Genomic DNA, 18,188 nt, shown 5'->3' with positions numbered 1-18,188 from the left:
TTGATTGCCTAGACACAGGGCCCCATAATATAAATCACACCGGCTTAAAATGTAATAACCTAAACTGTCTAACACAGTGCTAAACACAGAGTAGATGCTTAGTAAATATCTGTTGATAGTTTAGATGAATCTATTAGATTCAATAACCTCTGCATAGATTCTGAATTATTTAAGGAGTCCAAGTGCCCTAGGCAGCCAACACTGATTTCTATCCATGTCCCTGTTTACTGTACTATGCTATGAGCCTTTGAGCCTTCCTTGTATGAGTCCTTGTTTATTAGAAGAAGAAAGAACAGGAAGGTGATTTTTTTTTTTACATTTCACTTTTCATTACTAAGAGGGCTACAAAAACGTCAGAGTTAAAAGGGACCTTGGAGATCATCAGTTCCAACTCCCTCATTCCATAGATGAGAAAACTGAAACCCAAAGGGATTAAGCCCAAAGTCGCATACATCTAGTCCATGACAGCATCAGGCCTGGGAGACAAGTCTTATTCTAACCCCAGAAAGGCTAGATAGAGGCTTCCCTCTGTTGACCATCTCCAATTCATCCTGCATATATTTTGTCTGTTCATAGGTGTTTGCATGATGTGAGCTCCTCGAAAGCTGAGATTGTCTTTTCCTTTCTTTACATGCCTAGTGTTCAGCGTAGGGCCTGCTACTTATTAAGTATTTTATTGCCGCTCTTGTTCAGTTGTGTCTGAGTCTATGCCATGGGGTCTTCTGAGCAAAGATAATGGAGTGGTTTGCCAATTACTTCTCCAGTATGTCCCCATTTTACAGATGAGGAACGGAAGCAAATAGCAGTTAAGTGACTTGCTCCAGTTCCACAAGGTCTGGGGTTGGATTTGAACTCAGGTCCTCCTAATTTCAGACCTGGTACTCCATCCGCAGCACCACCTTGCTGTCCTTCGTAGGTACTTAATAAATATTTATTAACTGACAATGCCTAGAAAGGCCTAGTAGGAAATAGAGAATAGGCTTCCTCTTCTTTCTCAAGGAGTTCATTGATCATCTACTAGTAGCAATAAGATAATTTCATTCTATTTTTTCTTAACCTTTTGTTGCTAACTTTAAGACATTTTCATTTTTTACTTAGCAAGCATGTATATATGTTTGCATTATGAGCAGAAGTGACATACAAATAAATGACTTGGAAGGCCTCCGACAAGAAAGAAAGCAAAGCCCGTATCTGGTTATGATTGGCTGCCAAATAGCTTTCATTTGTACATGCACATTTACTATACCTACCCTCAAATGGAATACTTTGGCCTCCAATCTTCATTTTAAATGCCTCTTTCAGAGATTAAGCAATTCAGAGGATAGTCTGAACCTAAGTTGATTTGAATTCAAGTAGCTTTTCAGGGCTTATTTCTTCTAGAAACTCAAATGGAGAAGTGAACCTTTTTAATGTATTTATTAATATGTGGTGGCTTTTTTGCTTCCCCAGGTGACATTCCATTACATCTTAATATAAGAGAGGCATCAGATTCAGGCCAACCTATTGTGTTTTCACAACCTCAAAGTAATGAGGTAAGTTATGTGAATTATAAAAATTTACCTTTTGTATTTCTACCTGTAATTGGAGGAAGTGCTTTGTTTTGGTTTGGTTTTTTAATGTTGAAGAAGACAAGGGAAGGCTGGGTTGATTTCCCTGAAGAACAAATCTAAAATGGCAATGGCTTAGAAGCAACTTGATATCATGAGACCCAAGTTCTGTTCTTGGTTCTGCCATAGACAAGTCCCTTAATCTCCGGCTCTGAGTTCCCTCATTTACAAAGTGAAGAGATTGGACTAAATATCAGTGAGTCTCTCCAGCTCCAAAGTGTGACTTTTTTCTTGGGAAGTGGACTTCTCAACACTTACTCTGAAGAAATTCAGACCAAAGGACCCAATCAAGAGCTTATTTGCCCAAGAAAAAAAAAAGTTGCAATTTATCAGACACCCAGATTCCAGCTAAATAATATCTTTGACAGCCAAATATCATTTAGTCTGAATCTTTTTTGTACACTGAAGTACAGGCTGCTTGATAGGGACAGATTTAATGTTCTCTTTATTCTCAGTGACTTTGAAAATAGTAAGTTTGGTGTGAGAAATTTTATAAACCAGTAGTGCTGGGATTTCTAATGCATTGACCTTAACAAATATGATTCTGAAGAAAAGTAAAGAAGCAAAGTATATTAGTGTCTCACTTATTCAGCATCATTGAGGAATATAAATTCCACACAAATGGATTTTCCAAGTAACTGAAGGTTATCTTTTTAAGCACAAAATTTTTTTATCTTAACCATTTCTGATGGAATTCTTTGCAACACATATTGTGTGCTCCTATGACTCCTTAAACAATGTGTACGAAACCTAACGTAACCTTTTCTTGAGTCTCAAGGTTACCATTATGAATGTCAATTATTATACTACTCCGTAATGCAGTAATTCCCTGAAGGGCCATTGACACAAGTAAGCCTGGTTGTTCCTACACTAAATGGCCTCTTGTGCCTTCTTTTTAAAGACTTTTAGACTTTTTCCTGAAACTCAAATTGTCAGCTACCATTCTCAATGCTATTTGTACACATGACTCTAACAGCCACTTTTCCCATTTAATTTGTTGCTTTTAACAAATGGTAGAATGGGAAACTAACACCATTAAGCTTGATAGAATCACGTGTAAAATAAGTAAATAGATGCTGAGTGAAGTCTCAAGAAGCTCTGCTATAAGTAAGATATGAGCTTTGTGTCGTTATCTATTGTAGCTGCTTTAAGGGTCTATACACATAATTCTGATTTATAGCAGCCATTTCAAGATGGTTACAATTCCTGGAATCTATTATGTTTAGTATGGTGGGGTGGGAGATGGAGGAAGTTATTATATGTTGTCTTCTCCCATAAGTATATAGGTGTCTGTTTTGTAGCAAATATTAAAAAAAAAATCACTTCTCAACATTTTCTAGTAATCTTTAGGAAAAACACTTTCCTTCATAATTAAATATTCCCAAACCAAATACAGATATACCTTGGTTTATGTAGTAGGTGTGATCCTACAAAAACTGTATACAAATTAAATTTTTCCTAAATCAAGTAATATAATTTTAAATGCCTTCAGGGAACTGTCTACTCAGAGAAAATCTATGTTGAAACCTTTTGACAAGTGACTAATTATTCCCTAGTTTTTCTGTTTTACAAAATTGTATTTATTGTATATTGAGCTTTGTTATTATGGGTTGTCTTTCCCACCCTCTCTAATCCTCCTAAATGAGATGCATTTATACAATCCTGCTTTCTTTTGGCTTGACTTGCCAAGGGCATGGCAACTCAGGCAGTGACTGTAACTATATATATAAAACACGATGGAGGACAACTACCTAGGAATAACGTAACTTAAAAATCAAGTCACAAGACTGATGGGATCAGTAGTAGAATTCAGGCTGTTGCAGTTCAAATTTGATTTGATTTCCTTGCAACTGAAAGGTGTCCTCAACTCTGTTAAGTGACATTTGTGAAGACTCTAGTCTAAAGAATCTGTCTTAAATAGCAGCGCCATAGCTATCTTGGTATGTACACATAAAAATAAAATGTAAAAATATATAAAGAAAATGCCAAGTGATTTCTAGGGTTGAGTTGTGAGCATTGGATCCAGAAAATAGGCCAGTTTGCTATACCATACTGTAGCCTAAAGGGTATAGTGTATGATGTGCTCAGAGAAGTAGGCTGGAAGCTAAGTGGGAGGGGGATTTAGATTTAATTCCATTAGCTGTTGGGAGCCGCTGGATCTTTTTGAGCAGGAAAGGGACACAGTGAGACATGTGCTTTAGCAAAATCACATTGATAGGCATGTGAAGGATAGATTAGACAGAGGAGAGACTTGAGGTAGGTAGACCAGTTAGTAGGATAACGAAATGGTCCAGGCAGGAGGTTATAAAGATCTGAATAATGGTGGTGGCAGTGGAAGTGGAGAGAATGGGGAAGCTTGGGAAGATATTGTGGAGGTAGAAACAACATGGGGGATGAGGAAGAGCAAAGAGTCAAGAGTGACTCTAGGTTGTGAACTTGGATCACTCTGGAAGGTTACTGGACTTGGACCAAAGCAGGGAGCTTAGGATGAACTTGGGGGGAAAGATGATGAGTTCTTGAGTTTGATATGTTCAGTGTAAGATGTCTGTGTAGAGATACCCAGGAGGAAGTTGGAAATGCTAAACTAGAGCTTACTGAGCAAGCTTCACCTCTGTCACTTGTTAATCGGTGACTGGGGGCAAGTTTCTTCAACTCTCCGAATCTCAAATTTCCTCAGCAAAATGGGGAAGATGCTTCTCTGTGTCCTTGAACAAATCATTTAACTTCTCAGGGACTCAGTTTCTTTATCTGAAAAAAAGGGAGGAGGATTTCTTAGTGTTGGGTAAAATAGCAAGGGTTGCATGTGGCCACACTGGCACCCTCAGGGGTTGTGAGTGGAACAGAATTTAAATATAACTATAGAAAGGTAAAGAAACCTGTAAGTCTCATTCACTTTGTAATTGTTCTGCTCTTAAAGATGTTTCCAACTGTTGTGTATAAAAGCTACTTTTCAAAATTAGGTCTGTAAGTCCAGCCAAGGTTCCAGTTCAGAGCTCTTCCTTCTAATGCATTTATGGCTGAATGAAGAAGGGATGTGAGCCCCAACTCCCCATTATCATACACATTTATAATAGAACATAGTACCCCTGTGAGTGCCCAGATTTGATGTGCTGACTCTTTGGATGGCTTCCCCACTTGACACAATTTGAGGGGTATCTCCTTCTAATTGGTGTCACTTCTTGTGAAGAGCATCAATTAAATTTTCTGGAAGTAATTTAAACTCAGAATTATTGAATAGCATTCATGGGGCCAGAATATACCCGAACAGATGGAGCTCTAGCCACAGACCTCTTGTCTGAACTCTTTAAGAAAGTATGGCTCCAGGGATCAACACCTCTCCATTAATTGGACGAATTAAGCTTGGTCACTGATAGCCATTATCCCTTTTCCCCCCCTAGAGCCTGACCAGTATTCTATCAATAGTATATCATTAGTATGTCATTAATAACAACAGTAATGATAGCTTGCCTTTACATAACCACTTATGGGCACGCTAGGCAGCTAGGTTGTGTAGTGTATAGAGCGTTGTTGGACCTGGAGTCAAGAAGAACCAAATTCAAAACCTACTTTATACATTTACTAGCTGGTACCCTGTGCAAGTCATTTAACCTGTCTGCCTCAGTTTCTTTATCTGTAAAATGGGGACAAAAGCCTATATCCTAGGGTTGTTTTGAGAACAAAATGAGATAATATTTGTAAAGCTCTTTGCAGACTTTAGAGTGCTGTGTAAACGTTAGCTGTCATTGTCTTCATCTCACAGCAGCCCTGTGAGGTAGCGTAATTATTATTATTCCCCTTTTACAGATGAGGAAACTGAGGCTTTGGGAAGGCAGAGTGACTTGCCCTGTACTCTACAGCTGATAAATACTGAAGCTGGGACTCAAACCCAGACCTTTTCCCTTGAAGTTAAGCACTTGGCACCAGAGGTGTCCAACATGCATCCCGCGGCAGGAGCGCCACCCAAATGAGATCAGAACGTAATTGGACAGTATTTAACAAAATAAAGAAAAACACACTAGAACACTTGTGTTCTAAGTCAAGATGCAGTCCTCGTGTATGGTTTGGTGGCTTCCATTTCTACTTGATTTTAACACCACTACCTTACGTGACATCGACTTGGGGCAGGTAGATGGCTTAGTGAATAGAGCCACCACCTGTGGAGTCAGGAGGACCTGAGTTGCAGTCTGTCTCAGACTAGTAGCTATGTGACCCTGGGCAAGTCACTTAACCCTGATTATCTCCAAAAAAAGCTGTATGGCATTAACTTGCCAACCCTTGCTCCATTACTCTCCTCTGAAGCACAAAATGAGTTTCCCTTGTTACTACTTTCCAGCTTTGTGCAGAGATGCACAGTATAATAAATAATAGTGAAACAGAACCTATCAAGTTAGTTGCTAATTTTCAGGGGACTGCAGGCTGTCCATTTTTCTCTTTCCTTCTTAGGGATTTATATACAGGAGCTGCTACAGGCAAAATTATGAAACAGGCAAGATTTGCCTTACTGGACATCCCCTGTCCCTCTCTTTCCTATCCACCGCTCTCAAATCCCAGGGCTCTCATTCTCTGCTCATAAGCTCATTTATGCTAAGGCAACAGGAACTTGACATGAACCCCTCCCTGCCCCAGTATTAGCAGTTTTAAAAAGCATTGTTTGCAGAGAGCAATAATATTGACCCCTTTTTAGTTAGCACTCAAAGGAATGATCTGTAAATGGTGAAATTTAAAGCATGTATGTACAGGACTTATTTGGGGAAGAGGGCTTTTCCCAAATCATCCTGTGTAGGCTACGAGCTACTCTTGACCAAGTTTAAAATCCACCCTGTCTGTGCCTATGCACAGTATGGGGAAGGAAGGTTCTTGATGCTAACAGTTATCCCCTAGAATCACAGGTAAATAAAATTTGGAATATGAGGGCCAATTTAAAGCACAGCTGAAGCCCACAATAGGGAAAGATAAGAGTGGTACCCTCCCAAGAGCCAGGGCTGAACAGCTTATTACATACCACTATGATCATAAACAGTGTTGATTCAATCAAAAACATTTTTTGTCTTTGACAGAAGCAAGAAAGGAATAGATTCACCCATCTACTGCTGTTTAAATTTACAGTTTTATCCTTTTTTAACAAGGAAAAATTGTACCACTTGCTTTCTGAAAGATGCATTGTAAGATATTCCTTGCAGAGATTGCCAAATACAAAAGGAAAATTCATTAAACTGTAATTTCGAAATCATGACCATATAATATTAATATGAAAGTGACTGTGGATGATGAATGAGAAGTCTAACTCCTTGGAGGGAGGGGAAAATACAGACAAAAAGCCCATAAAACTTGCATTTTTTCCTCGCAATCCATCTTCTGTTGCTTGGTAATGATAAAGCAAACAAGTTGAATCCAGCTGTATTATCTGAGTTTACAGATGGCATATTAAATAGATCACACAAGATGAAGGGGACGATCATTATATGGGTTTAGCAATGGTTTCAGAAATCTCAATTTGGACCTTTGACATATGTTGTTTATGTTGTTGCCACTTTGTTGATTCTGGATTTTTTTAAGGGTTTTCACATAACTGTTTTGCAAGGGATGGGTCATGGAGGGTCTTGGTCATAGTAACTTGTAAATTCTTCCACGACATTATTATAAATTCCTTGAAGGCAGGGACCCTGTCCTATGAGTCCTCAGAGAGTCTAGCACAGTGCTCTGCACACAACAACTATTAAATACTTTTTTTTTAAAAGAGCACTATCAGGCCCTTTTCAAAACACCACAGTTAGTAAGCATTTGAAATGAGATCTCTTTGGTTTGAATCCTGGCTCTGCTACTTACAAGCTGTGTGACCTTTGGCAAATAACCTCCCCACTCTGGGCCTGTTTTCTTCTCATCTATAAAATGAGAGGGTGGGACAAAATGAACTCTTCCAGCTCTGAAAACCTACCATGCTGAACGCTTCAATAAACAGCAGTCCAGCTATGGCTGCGAACATGATGTATTCATTAGAAGTCTAAGCTTTGGAACACTATTAAAAAGCAAAGGTTAAACTGCACACAGTGATCATTCTGGTAGACCTATGAAGTTTCATAATGTTTTCCATAATCCTGTGGGTTTATGTTTCTAATGTGATGTAAAAGGCTAGAAGATTATGGAAATATGCCCTTCTCTCAGTTCCTTTTTGTAAACTCTGAATTTTCATTGCAAAACATTAGACTTTCATATCTTGAAGAGCTATTAGAAAAAAAATGTTTTCATAAGGACCACAGTATTGCAATAATACATTAGGCTTAAGAGAAAAAAGTTATATTAATAGTTATATGGTGGCCTGTTTTCATTTGTGGCCCATAAATTTTCCTTTAAACAAAAATGATTGCTTCTTTTAGTTATAATGGGGTTTGTTATAACCATTTTTAGAATTAGCTTAAAAACCTTTAGAATACTGCATGTTTGTAGTGTATGCATTTAAAAGATTTTATATACCTGTAGTCCATTGTGCTAAATGCAAAACTGTATCTAGTGTTTTGAGGTAAACTCTTGAAAGAAGCTGTCTGTCCCCTTTAAGTAAAATTGTTAGTTTATTTCCTGGCAGAGCAAAAACATAATTCCCCAGTTAATGTAAGGAAAAAAAGTATGATAGAGTAAAAAGAATGCTAGAGTCAAGAGACATTGGGGTTCAGATCCCTCCTCAGATACTTATCAGTTGTGTGGCCATGGTCAAGCGGCTTACCTTCTCTGAGCCTCAGTTTCCTTATGTGGAAAATGGGAATAGAGTGTCTTGTGGTATATACCTGGAATCCCTGGTACTAGAGAAGTAGAGGTTGGCAGACCTCTTGAACTCAGGAGTTCTGGGCTGCAGGAGGCTTGGTCAACCAGGTGTCTGCACTAAGTTTGTCATCAACATGGGGGTTGGCACTAGGTGAAATGTGGAGACCTCATCCTTAAAAAAAATTAAAAAGTAATTATAATACTGTTAGTGCCTTCCTTATGGAATTACCCTGAGGATCAGTGACCTTAGGCAAGTTACTTAACCTCTGCCTCAGTTTCCCTTTCTGGAAAATGGGGATAATAACAGCACTTACCTTCCAGGGTTGTTGTGAGAATCAAAAGAGATAATAATTGTTAAGTGCTTCATACAGTGCCTGGCACACAGTACGCACTTAACAAATGCTCGTTCCATCCTTCCCCTTTCTTCTCAAGAAGTTCTCAAGGAGGGTGTACTTGGGGCAGTCTTATTGGACCAAAGAGAACTTTTGATATTACTTTTAATGAAAGAGACAAATATGTCTTTAGACTGTACTAGCCTTGTCCATCAAGAGAAGAATATACATCCCAGAATCTGAGAAAAGTATGCTTGTGGAAGGAAGGATGGAATGAGAGGAAGTTCAATTTTATACCCAAATGGTAGGAAGAAACTATACCCTAGAAGACAAGAGGGAATGAAGAATATTTAAGAACTCACTGAAAACAATCAAACTAGATCTCTTCCCTACTGAGAATGGGTGGGGGCTCTTATTTCCTGTCATCCTCCCTGCCACCCCTCCCAATAATCAAAGCACAAGAATGCAGAAGGAATAGTGACCTTTGACCTAGGGCCCTCTAAGCTAGGAGATGGTGGTCACTGGAAGGAGTCCCTGTGTCACAGACTACATATTGGATATTTCCACCTGGATGCCCTTTAAACATCTCTGACTCGATATGCCCAAATAGAACTTCTCTTTCATTATGAACTGCCCTTCTCCAGACTTCCCCATTTTGTTGTGAGAAGTACCATCTTCTCAGTGCCCCTGGTTCATACCCTCAGATTCATGTTTGACTCTCCCCTTGTTTTCATGACCATTCAGCCTCATCAATTCTAGGCAGAGTGTCAGTCCTGGAGACCGGAAGAATCATCCTTGTGAGTTCACTTAAGCGTCTTTGCCTCCTCAGTTTCCTCAGCTGTAAAATGAGCTGGAGAAGGAAATTGCAAATCCCTTCAGTCTCTTTACCAAGAAAACCCCAGTGGGGTCACAAAGAGTTGGACATGACTGACTGACAAAACACCAAAAAAATCAATTCTACCCCTGCAACATCTCTCTCATATGACCTCTTCTCTCTAGCCACAGAGCCGCCATCTTAATTCAGGCCCTCACTAACTGTTATCAGGACTAATAGAATAGCTCCTGTATTAATCTCCTTGCTTCCAGTTTCCTCCCATCTGTAATCCTGCCTCCTCACTGCTACAAAATATTCTTCCTTAAACAAAGATATGACCATGTCACTCTCCTTACCAAAAATCTTCATTCGCTCCCAACTGCCTACAGGACAAAACACCAACTCCTTAGCCCTGTATTTAAATTCATCTGTCTCTACCGTCTGATTTCCACTTACCTGTCTAGCTTTATCTTCTAATACTCCCCCATGAACTTCTCCCACCTCAGGGCATTCAAAAGAGCCATATCCCATACATGAAATGGACCTCCTCCTCACCTCTGCCTCTCAGAATCTTTCCCTCGAGAATCAGCTTAGGTGTCCTGACCACTTAACACTACAAGCACCAGTTATTTTAGTGAATGAATGAAGGACTGACTGAATGAAAAAGCATTACTAAGCACTTATGGAGAAGACAAACTGGGCCATCTTTTGCCTCAATTCTTACCTAGCCTTTAATCACAGAATGGGTGTTACCTCAGACAAACTGAGACCCAGGAGGGAAAGGTCTTAGCTTCAAAAGGCCACGGCCCTCCACTGCATCCAGGGTCATCACTAGTCATCCTGACCTATATCTTGCCACTCGACTCAGATGACTCTGGAGGAGAGAGTGAGGCTGATGACTGCACTGCTCTCCCTCACTCAAACCCAATTCGCTTGCAAGTCATGACCTCACCCTCCTGATGTCCTTGGTCTTCTTCGAGAATGAAGGAAGAACAACAACAATAATTCTGAGATCAAATGAACTCACAGGCCTATGAGGTGCTTTGTAAACCCTACGATACAAACAGTTTCATCTCCTGTCAGTTATTTGTATGCTGACATACTCTAAGTAGTACGAATGATTAGACAGCCTCAACACAACCTCTTTAGCTACCTAGCTGTCCCCTTGATTGAATGCTGTGTTTCAAGTATATAAATCCTACCTCTGACGCTTACTACCAGTGTAACCTTGGGCAAATCACTTAACTACTATAAAGTGAGGGAGTTGTGTGAGAACCCTTTCCTGCTCTGGATCTATGATCCTAGATTGACAGGCCAGGTATATTATGACAAAGAATCTTCCTGTTGCACCTTAGAGTTAGTTTCTCTCTAGTTGGCCCAGTGATGTAGCAGTGTCTTAAGTCACAAGTTAGATTACGTATGGCATAGGGAGACAGGGTTGGTTTCAAACCAGGAACTGTGCTCCCATGATAGAACAGACTATGTTGGGGGGAGGGGGGCGGTGTATATAATGTATGGTTATACTATTTTGCTATTAATATAATCTCTTCTCAAATATATTCTGTGCCCCTAAAGCAAGGTGGTTATGTATGTATATACACACATATAAACATGTATGTACAAGTACATACATATATCCATGTGAATATGGCATTGTGTATATACATGTATTTATATGTGCATGCATGCATATGTACATAAGATATCCCAGGGGCAGCTAGGTGGCGCAGTGGATAAAGCTCTGGCCTTGGAGTCAGGAGGACCTGAATTCAAATCCAGCCTCAGACACTTGACACTTACTAGCTGTGTGATCCTGGGCAAGTCACTTAACCTTATTGCCTAGCCAAAAAAAAAAAAAAAGACAAACAAAAAGACATCCCAAAAGTCTTAGTGCAGTTTTAAGTTTTAATAGCTTTAAATCAGAACTGGTCTCAAGATATCCACCCAGTAGCAGGGATAACACGTGTACCATTACAGCTGGCTGTCCCCACTTTAATACCTTTAGACTTTCATAGCCTAAAATTGCACTGAGACTTTTGGGACATCCTGCAGATATACAAATGTGATACATGCACACAAATACACACACAAGTGTATGTGTATTAAAAAAGGTAATGCCAATTAAATGCTGTACTTGATTTTTATAAAAACTAGATTTGGAAAGAAAGCACAGCCTCTATGAAAACCAGTAGAAGATAGCATCTTGGAACAAGCTGAGGTGGACACAGATGTATGTTAGGAACTACAGAAAAGTTTTCCCAGCTGCCCCAAGAAAGCCACTTCAGGTCTGTGTCACTGTGTGGGCACACTTGTTAATAAAAGTGAAGGCCCCTCTCTTTAGCAGCTGGACTAGGCTCCTGGTTCACTGACATTTGGATATGAATGTGAGGAAGAGCTTTTATATTTCATTAGAAAATCACCTTCACAGGAGTCGGCTTTCCAAAATGCAACGCCCCAAGCATCTTCTTCTAAATATTCTTATTCTGCTCTCAATAGTTTGCTGTTGGAAGTATAACAATAATGCACATTTATGTAGTACATTAGAGGTCACAAAGCATCTTCCTCACAACAACTGTGTGTGGTGGGTAGGTCAAGTATTATTAGCGCATTTTACAGATGAAGAAACCTGATCCTCATATAAGTGAGTTGCTCAAGGTCACATTTTTAGTAATTGTTGGAGTTCAGAATAATTTGCATTTATCTATTTTCCCAAAGACCTTATAGTTAACAGTGTTAATTATGTGGGAAAGGGGAAACTGGGTTGAGATTAGGAATCCGAAATCCTTTCCTTGTGGTAGCCAATATCCATCTCTCTCTCCTACCTCATTCCAGTGCTCTTTCCACATGACACTGCCTCTCAATTGAAGGAAAACCAGTTGGAAACATTGCACTCACTTTTACTTGCTGATGGAAGAAGGACAGTAAATATGTATGTTCTTTTGCAGGCCAAAGCTTACCTGAGGATAGCAGCTGAAGTCGTGAAGAGATTGCCACCACCACCTGTGTGACATCCCAAGAGCTAACACCTGGAAACAGTTACCAAGACACTGAAAACAAAATGACCTTTGGAGATCAACAGGTTTAAACCAACAGAAATGTATTAATGATCAAATTTCTATTTCATCATATTTATGAAGAAATCATGTTTTGCTCTGTACACATTTGAATTCTCTGGGTTCATCTACATCTAAATAAAGTGTTTACAATAGTAATGACTAGTCATTGCCTTTTTAGTCTTTTCTAGGTCAGGTTCATGAAGTCTAGCGCTTCCCCAGGTACCATCCACTTACCTCATTCTGCCCTTGTACATGCTATAAATACTTCCAACGTTTATCATTGTTGTTTTTGTTGTTCTTAATAAGCCACTCCTAAGAGAGGAAAATTAAGAAATTTATAGTGTTGCCAATCCAGCCTTCGATTAAAAAACAAACATTTGCACCAAGTTAATAATTTAAAAGCCTCCAACGGGCGGGGTGATTCAAAAGTCTTCATGCAGGTTTAAGGTTTAAGAGCTTAAATGTAAGTATCATAAAAAATGTCAAGTGCATTGAACTTGGACCTGGGAGATTTCAGTTACAGTCCCATCCTGCCACTTATATATGAACTGCATGACCTGGGGGCAAGTCATTCCCCCTGTTGGGGCCTCTGCTGCTTCATCTATAAAATGAAGAGTACTGGAATGATATTAATAATAACTAACAATTTGACATAGTTCTTTAAGATTTGCAAAGCACTTCGTGAATATCCTCATTTGATGCTCCCAACAACCCTCTGAGGCAATTGCTATTATGTTCCTCATTTTACAGATGAGGAAACTGACGCAGGCTGCAGTTACGAGGCTTGCCCAGGGTCACACAGGAAGTGTCTGAGGCTGGATTTGAATCCAGGTTTCCTGACTCCAGGCCCAAAATAGGAGGCCCAAACACTGCATCATGTAGCTACCTCTAGGATAAGGAATTTTTATTTTGTAGTAGAAGATGATGTCTAAGGTCCTTTCCACTTATGATATCCTATAACCTTCGTTTGCGTGTACTTGTAGATCTAATTTGTACCTCCTTCTCCTCCACTTATCCATAAGGCAGACAGCCTGTATAAAGCCTTATAAAATCACCCATATGCCAACTTGGTGAAACTTAGCTTGTCAAACCTGAAAATACATACCAGTGATGGAGTATAGTGGCATACAGTAAGCACTTAATAAACACTTGTTGGTTGATTGGCATCCCTACTCCTGACCGTGCATGTACAAATGCATGAAAGATGGCGGAGGGAACTCCTGTTGTGGGAACTTCCTCTTCCAACGGATCAAAATCCAAGTGGCTTCTTAGACCCCCAAGGAGTTTTCTGAGGTGCAGAGGATGTGTCTTGCCCAGGGTCTTGATGAGGTGGTCTTTAAACCCAGATTTTTCTGATTCTACACCTACCACCCTGCTTCTACCTTGTTGGAAAGGCCCCCCAAATGAAATAATTCCACTGCACATTCAACCAGCCATCAGTTCCAACACAAGTTATATGAAGTACATACAAAGACTGTCATGTGGCCTAATTCCTTCCTGGTTCACCAGGAGGCTGAACTGTGAGATAATCCTCAGCTGTGGCAAGGTGGTTTGTGTGACCCTTGGGGAAATCCCTTGACCTCCTTTGCTATGTAGTCAAGGAGCCAGAAAATTAGGCAACCATTAAGTCTTCATTGAAACCATGTGCTATGTCTGAACCAAAATTTCCCAAGGGACTAAATTACACAAACTAATTAATTTCTTGAGGGAAGATATCTGTGTACACATGCTCTGTTCATATAATGAAGGTGCCATTCCCTACCCTGAGAAGGAAGCGGTATATTCCAGCTGTGGGCTAAATCGAGTGTTTGTTTTTGCTTTTAATTGTGATTTTATTTGTATGTTCCTGTTTGTGGGCACAGCTAATCATTGATCCCTATGGATTATCTACAGCAGCCTCTTAAAACGGGTCCCACTTACACTCAAAAAAGTCTGATTTAAATCGAACTCGCTGAATACCCAGTTTCAGTGGGGTGTAAGTTTAATGTGTGCCATAATGTGTTATGTCTCCTGTAGCGCTGGAAATAGCAGTACATGGAGTCTGGCCCCTGCTCACAAACACCTGACTCACAATAACCCACAAATACAAATGGCAACCCTTTCTCCCTCTCTACTTTACTGGAGCCCCTGCTGATGCTGCTATAGGAACCATTGTGGCAAAACTTGGAGCTGTTAGAGAATCTACCAATTCAGAAACAGAGAAAGAAAAGCTCTGAAAAGCAGGGTCAGCCAAAGACAGGCTCCCAGGCAGGGCTGGCTTGCTTACACTGTGGCATGCCCGCCCCCAACTCCTACTGCCTGATTATTTTCATTTTGTTCCATTTTCAAAAATTCCACTCATTAGACATATATTTGGGTTAAGAAGCCCTCTATTTTAAAAATGCAAATGCCTCTCATGAGAAGGGGATTGTTTCTTTGTACTTAAGCAAAAAGTAAGTTCTTAATCAATGCTGGTCCATGACTGAAGGGTAAGTGGCTATACATCATTCACACCTTAGTAGGAATCGGTTCTATCAAGCTGCTTTCCTATTAATACCTACCTGAAACATCTGAACTAAGATAAAGGGAATTTTCACTGGGAGTCAGAAGGAAAGGATAACCTCTAGCTGGGGGGAAGTGCAATCAGAATTAGGGTTGACTTAGCACCTGAGGGAAGCCTTGAAAGACTTCAGCTTTTGGAGATCTACATGGAGGAAAGAGGAGTTATGAGAGATGGGAATAACTGGAAGGCCAATCTGCCTGCAACATAGATTGCATGAAAGGAACTAGACCAGGAGTGGGGAACCTGTGGGCATGTGGCCTCAAGGCCGAAGGTTCCCCACCCCTGGACTAGATTGAAAAAAAGGATAGAAGGGTAGGTTACAACCAGATTGTGAAAAGCCTTAGATTCTAGGATAAGAAGTTTGCATTTTGCTTTCAGACAATAGTGAACTACTAAAGGCAGACATAATCAGATTTATGCATTAGGAAAAGTACTTAAGTATTGATGAAAATGACAGTTTGGGGACAAAGATCAATTAAGAGGCTAGTGGTCTAGGAGGGAAGGAAGCACTTCCTTTCCCCCTTCATTTGACCTGTCCATTATATCTTCATAGTTTTCCTGTTTTTAGCAGCACATCATTCTGGGAATTCCATACTGATTTGTGTGTATGTCAAATACCAAATCTTGCAATGGCCTTTGATTAAAAGTATCAATGCCCTAACCTGAAATGACATCATATTCTTAGTCTAAAAAAAAAAAGATAAAAATACTAAGGTGGTATCCTCCATTTGAGGAGGGCACCCAGCGCATTCAACTCATCATTTCCTACCTGACTGCTCTCTTGGACTTCTAGATTTCCAGAATCTTGCTGGATTTTCAACTTTTTTTTTTAATGTGCTGTATTCCCCCATTAGATTGTGAGTTCATTGTGAGCTCCTTCAAGGTAGACTATCTTATGCCTTTTCTTTGTATTTCCAGTGTTCAGAACAGCACCTGGCACATAGTAGATACTTAATAAATAAACTATTGACCATTTACTCTTATCTCTTGGTTTCACTTTATTCCAAAGTTACCATTTGCCAAATCTAATGGCCTTTTTTTTCAGTCCTTATTCTTCATGACCTCTGAAGCCTATGATACTGTCAATCACCCTTTTCTCCTTGTTACCTCACATTTTACTGGTTTCTGTGACACCTCTCTATCTGGTCCTCCTACCTGTCTGACAACTCCTTCTCCATCTCCTTTGCTGGATCTTCATCAAAGTCATGCTCACTAGTCATAGGTGTCTCCCAGGACTCTGTCTTGATCTTCTTCCTTGATACTATTTCTGTCCAACACTAGTGCTATAAAGGAATTCCACTGTTTTAAAATGGGTCTCATCAGTCATACCTTTTGTTGTTGAAAATGGAGTATATGACTAAGTTTATGCGGCCTTATATGATGGGGGAGGGCGGAGGTGCAAAGTGGTAAGATACTATACCTGACTAAAATTAGCATCCTGCCAGATGACTGGACATGATCCAGGGGGTCTGCAGTTGACTAACCCTACTTTGATATGAAACTTCCACTAAGAAAACAAAATTCATTTGACCGATTTTTCTTGTAACTCCTTTGAAGGCACTTACCTTAATTTTATAAATGCCATCGAATTAAGCAGTTAAAATGGTGCCGCTTTACTGCTGCAGTGTGTACTAAGTTCCCCTTTAAACTGAAGTCTCTGGGAGAAGTTGGTTTGAAACATAATCCAATAGATGGTTTCCGAGTAGGGAAGTATCACGTGGCCAGTCCTAGCAACAATGTGAAGCAAAAAGAGCCTGCTACTGAAGACAAATTACTTTAAAATATTTTAAAATGTAAAAATCAATTGGCTGCCTCAGGCCACAACAAGATGTGGCAAGGTAAGAAAGGAAAGCAAATAGCTGAATTTTGATTGCCCTTCGAGTTCCAACCCAAATTTGAAATGTCAGCAGTCACTCATATGTGTCTGACTAGCTGAGGTTAAAGTGAGCACATTGTATGTCCAACTGGAAAGCAACAGTACTGCTTTATAAAAACTGATTGTAAAATAACTATAATTAGAAATCCTTACTTCTGAGAATTAGAGGATTAAAAAAAAATGTTTCATCGAAGCAAAAGCATAAAACATTTGTTTTTTTATCTTGTGGATATATATGTGTGTGTATATATATGTATATACACACATATATACATACATACATATATACATATATATTTATTTAAGTTGCCAATCCCAATATACCTCCACACTCCCTTGTAACAAAGAGAAAATTAAGCAGAGCCAACTAAATGAATGACCCCTGAGGACCTCTCCAACTCTAAAATTCTATGATACCACATATTGTTCCAATAGCATTCCCTTTCCTCCTTCTTCCATTGTTGAAAAGATCAAAGAATCCTAGATTTAGAGCTAGAAGTCACATAGTCTAAATCCTTCATTTTGTGGACAGGGAAATTGAGTACCAAAGAGGTTAGGTCACTTGCCCAAAATCACAGAGGTACCAAGTAGTAGAATCAGATTTTGAACTCAGGTCCTCCACCACCTGCAAATTTAGCACTCTTGACATTGCATCACAGTGCTTCTAGGTTTCTTTTATCTATTCTCCAGTACCAAAATTGGTCATTGCTGTTAATGTGCATTCAGCTGATTTTCAGTTTTATTTTGTTTTGTTGTTGTTTATATCATTGTGAATACTGTTCTGGTTCTGCTTATTTCACTTTACATCATTTTACATGTCTCCAAGTTTCTCTAACTCCTCATATTCATCCTTTATTATGACAAAAGGGCTCCATTATATTCATATGCCACAACTTGTTCTGCTATTCCTAAAAGTACCAACCTTGTTTCCTTGTGTTTTGGTAACACAAAAAAGGCTGCCATGAACACACACACACACACACACACACACACACATCCTCTATGCTGTTGAACTCAGGGGATAAGATTAGTAGTGGGATCACTGGCTCAAAGAATGCACAATTTAGTGATATTTTTCATATAATTCCAAATTATCTTCTAGAATGGTTATGCCAATTCCATAAATTCCATCGTATACCTGTCTTCCCAGAGCCCCTTCGCCACTGAGTATTGATTCTCTATCATTTTTAGTAATTTGGTATCAG

General features: G+C 39.5%; 1 protein-coding gene across 2 annotated transcripts in view; it reads left to right on the top strand.

The window, feature by feature from the left end:
• NUBPL (NUBP iron-sulfur cluster assembly factor, mitochondrial) overlaps positions 1-12,721 on the top strand; it is a 301,075-nt gene extending 288,354 nt beyond the window's left edge. For both annotated transcript variants that reach the window (XM_078151398.1, XM_021004310.2), the window contains 2 exons: positions 1,450-1,532; positions 12,455-12,721. In XM_078151398.1, the coding sequence (XP_078007524.1) occupies positions 1,450-1,532; positions 12,455-12,517 (146 nt within the window). In that variant the 3' untranslated portion in view covers positions 12,518-12,721. The remainder of the gene's footprint in view (positions 1-1,449; positions 1,533-12,454) is intronic.
• The last annotated feature ends 5,467 nt before the right edge of the window (positions 12,722-18,188 follow it).

The sequence above is a fragment of the Phascolarctos cinereus genome, unplaced genomic scaffold (genome assembly GCF_003287225.1).
Source record: "Phascolarctos cinereus isolate Bilbo 61053 unplaced genomic scaffold, phaCin_HiC Scaffold_3;HRSCAF=262, whole genome shotgun sequence".
Classification (NCBI taxonomy): domain Eukaryota; kingdom Metazoa; phylum Chordata; class Mammalia; order Diprotodontia; family Phascolarctidae; genus Phascolarctos; species Phascolarctos cinereus.
The sequence above is the reverse complement of the archived record's forward strand: the minus strand, read 5'-3'. Positions and strand labels throughout refer to the sequence as shown.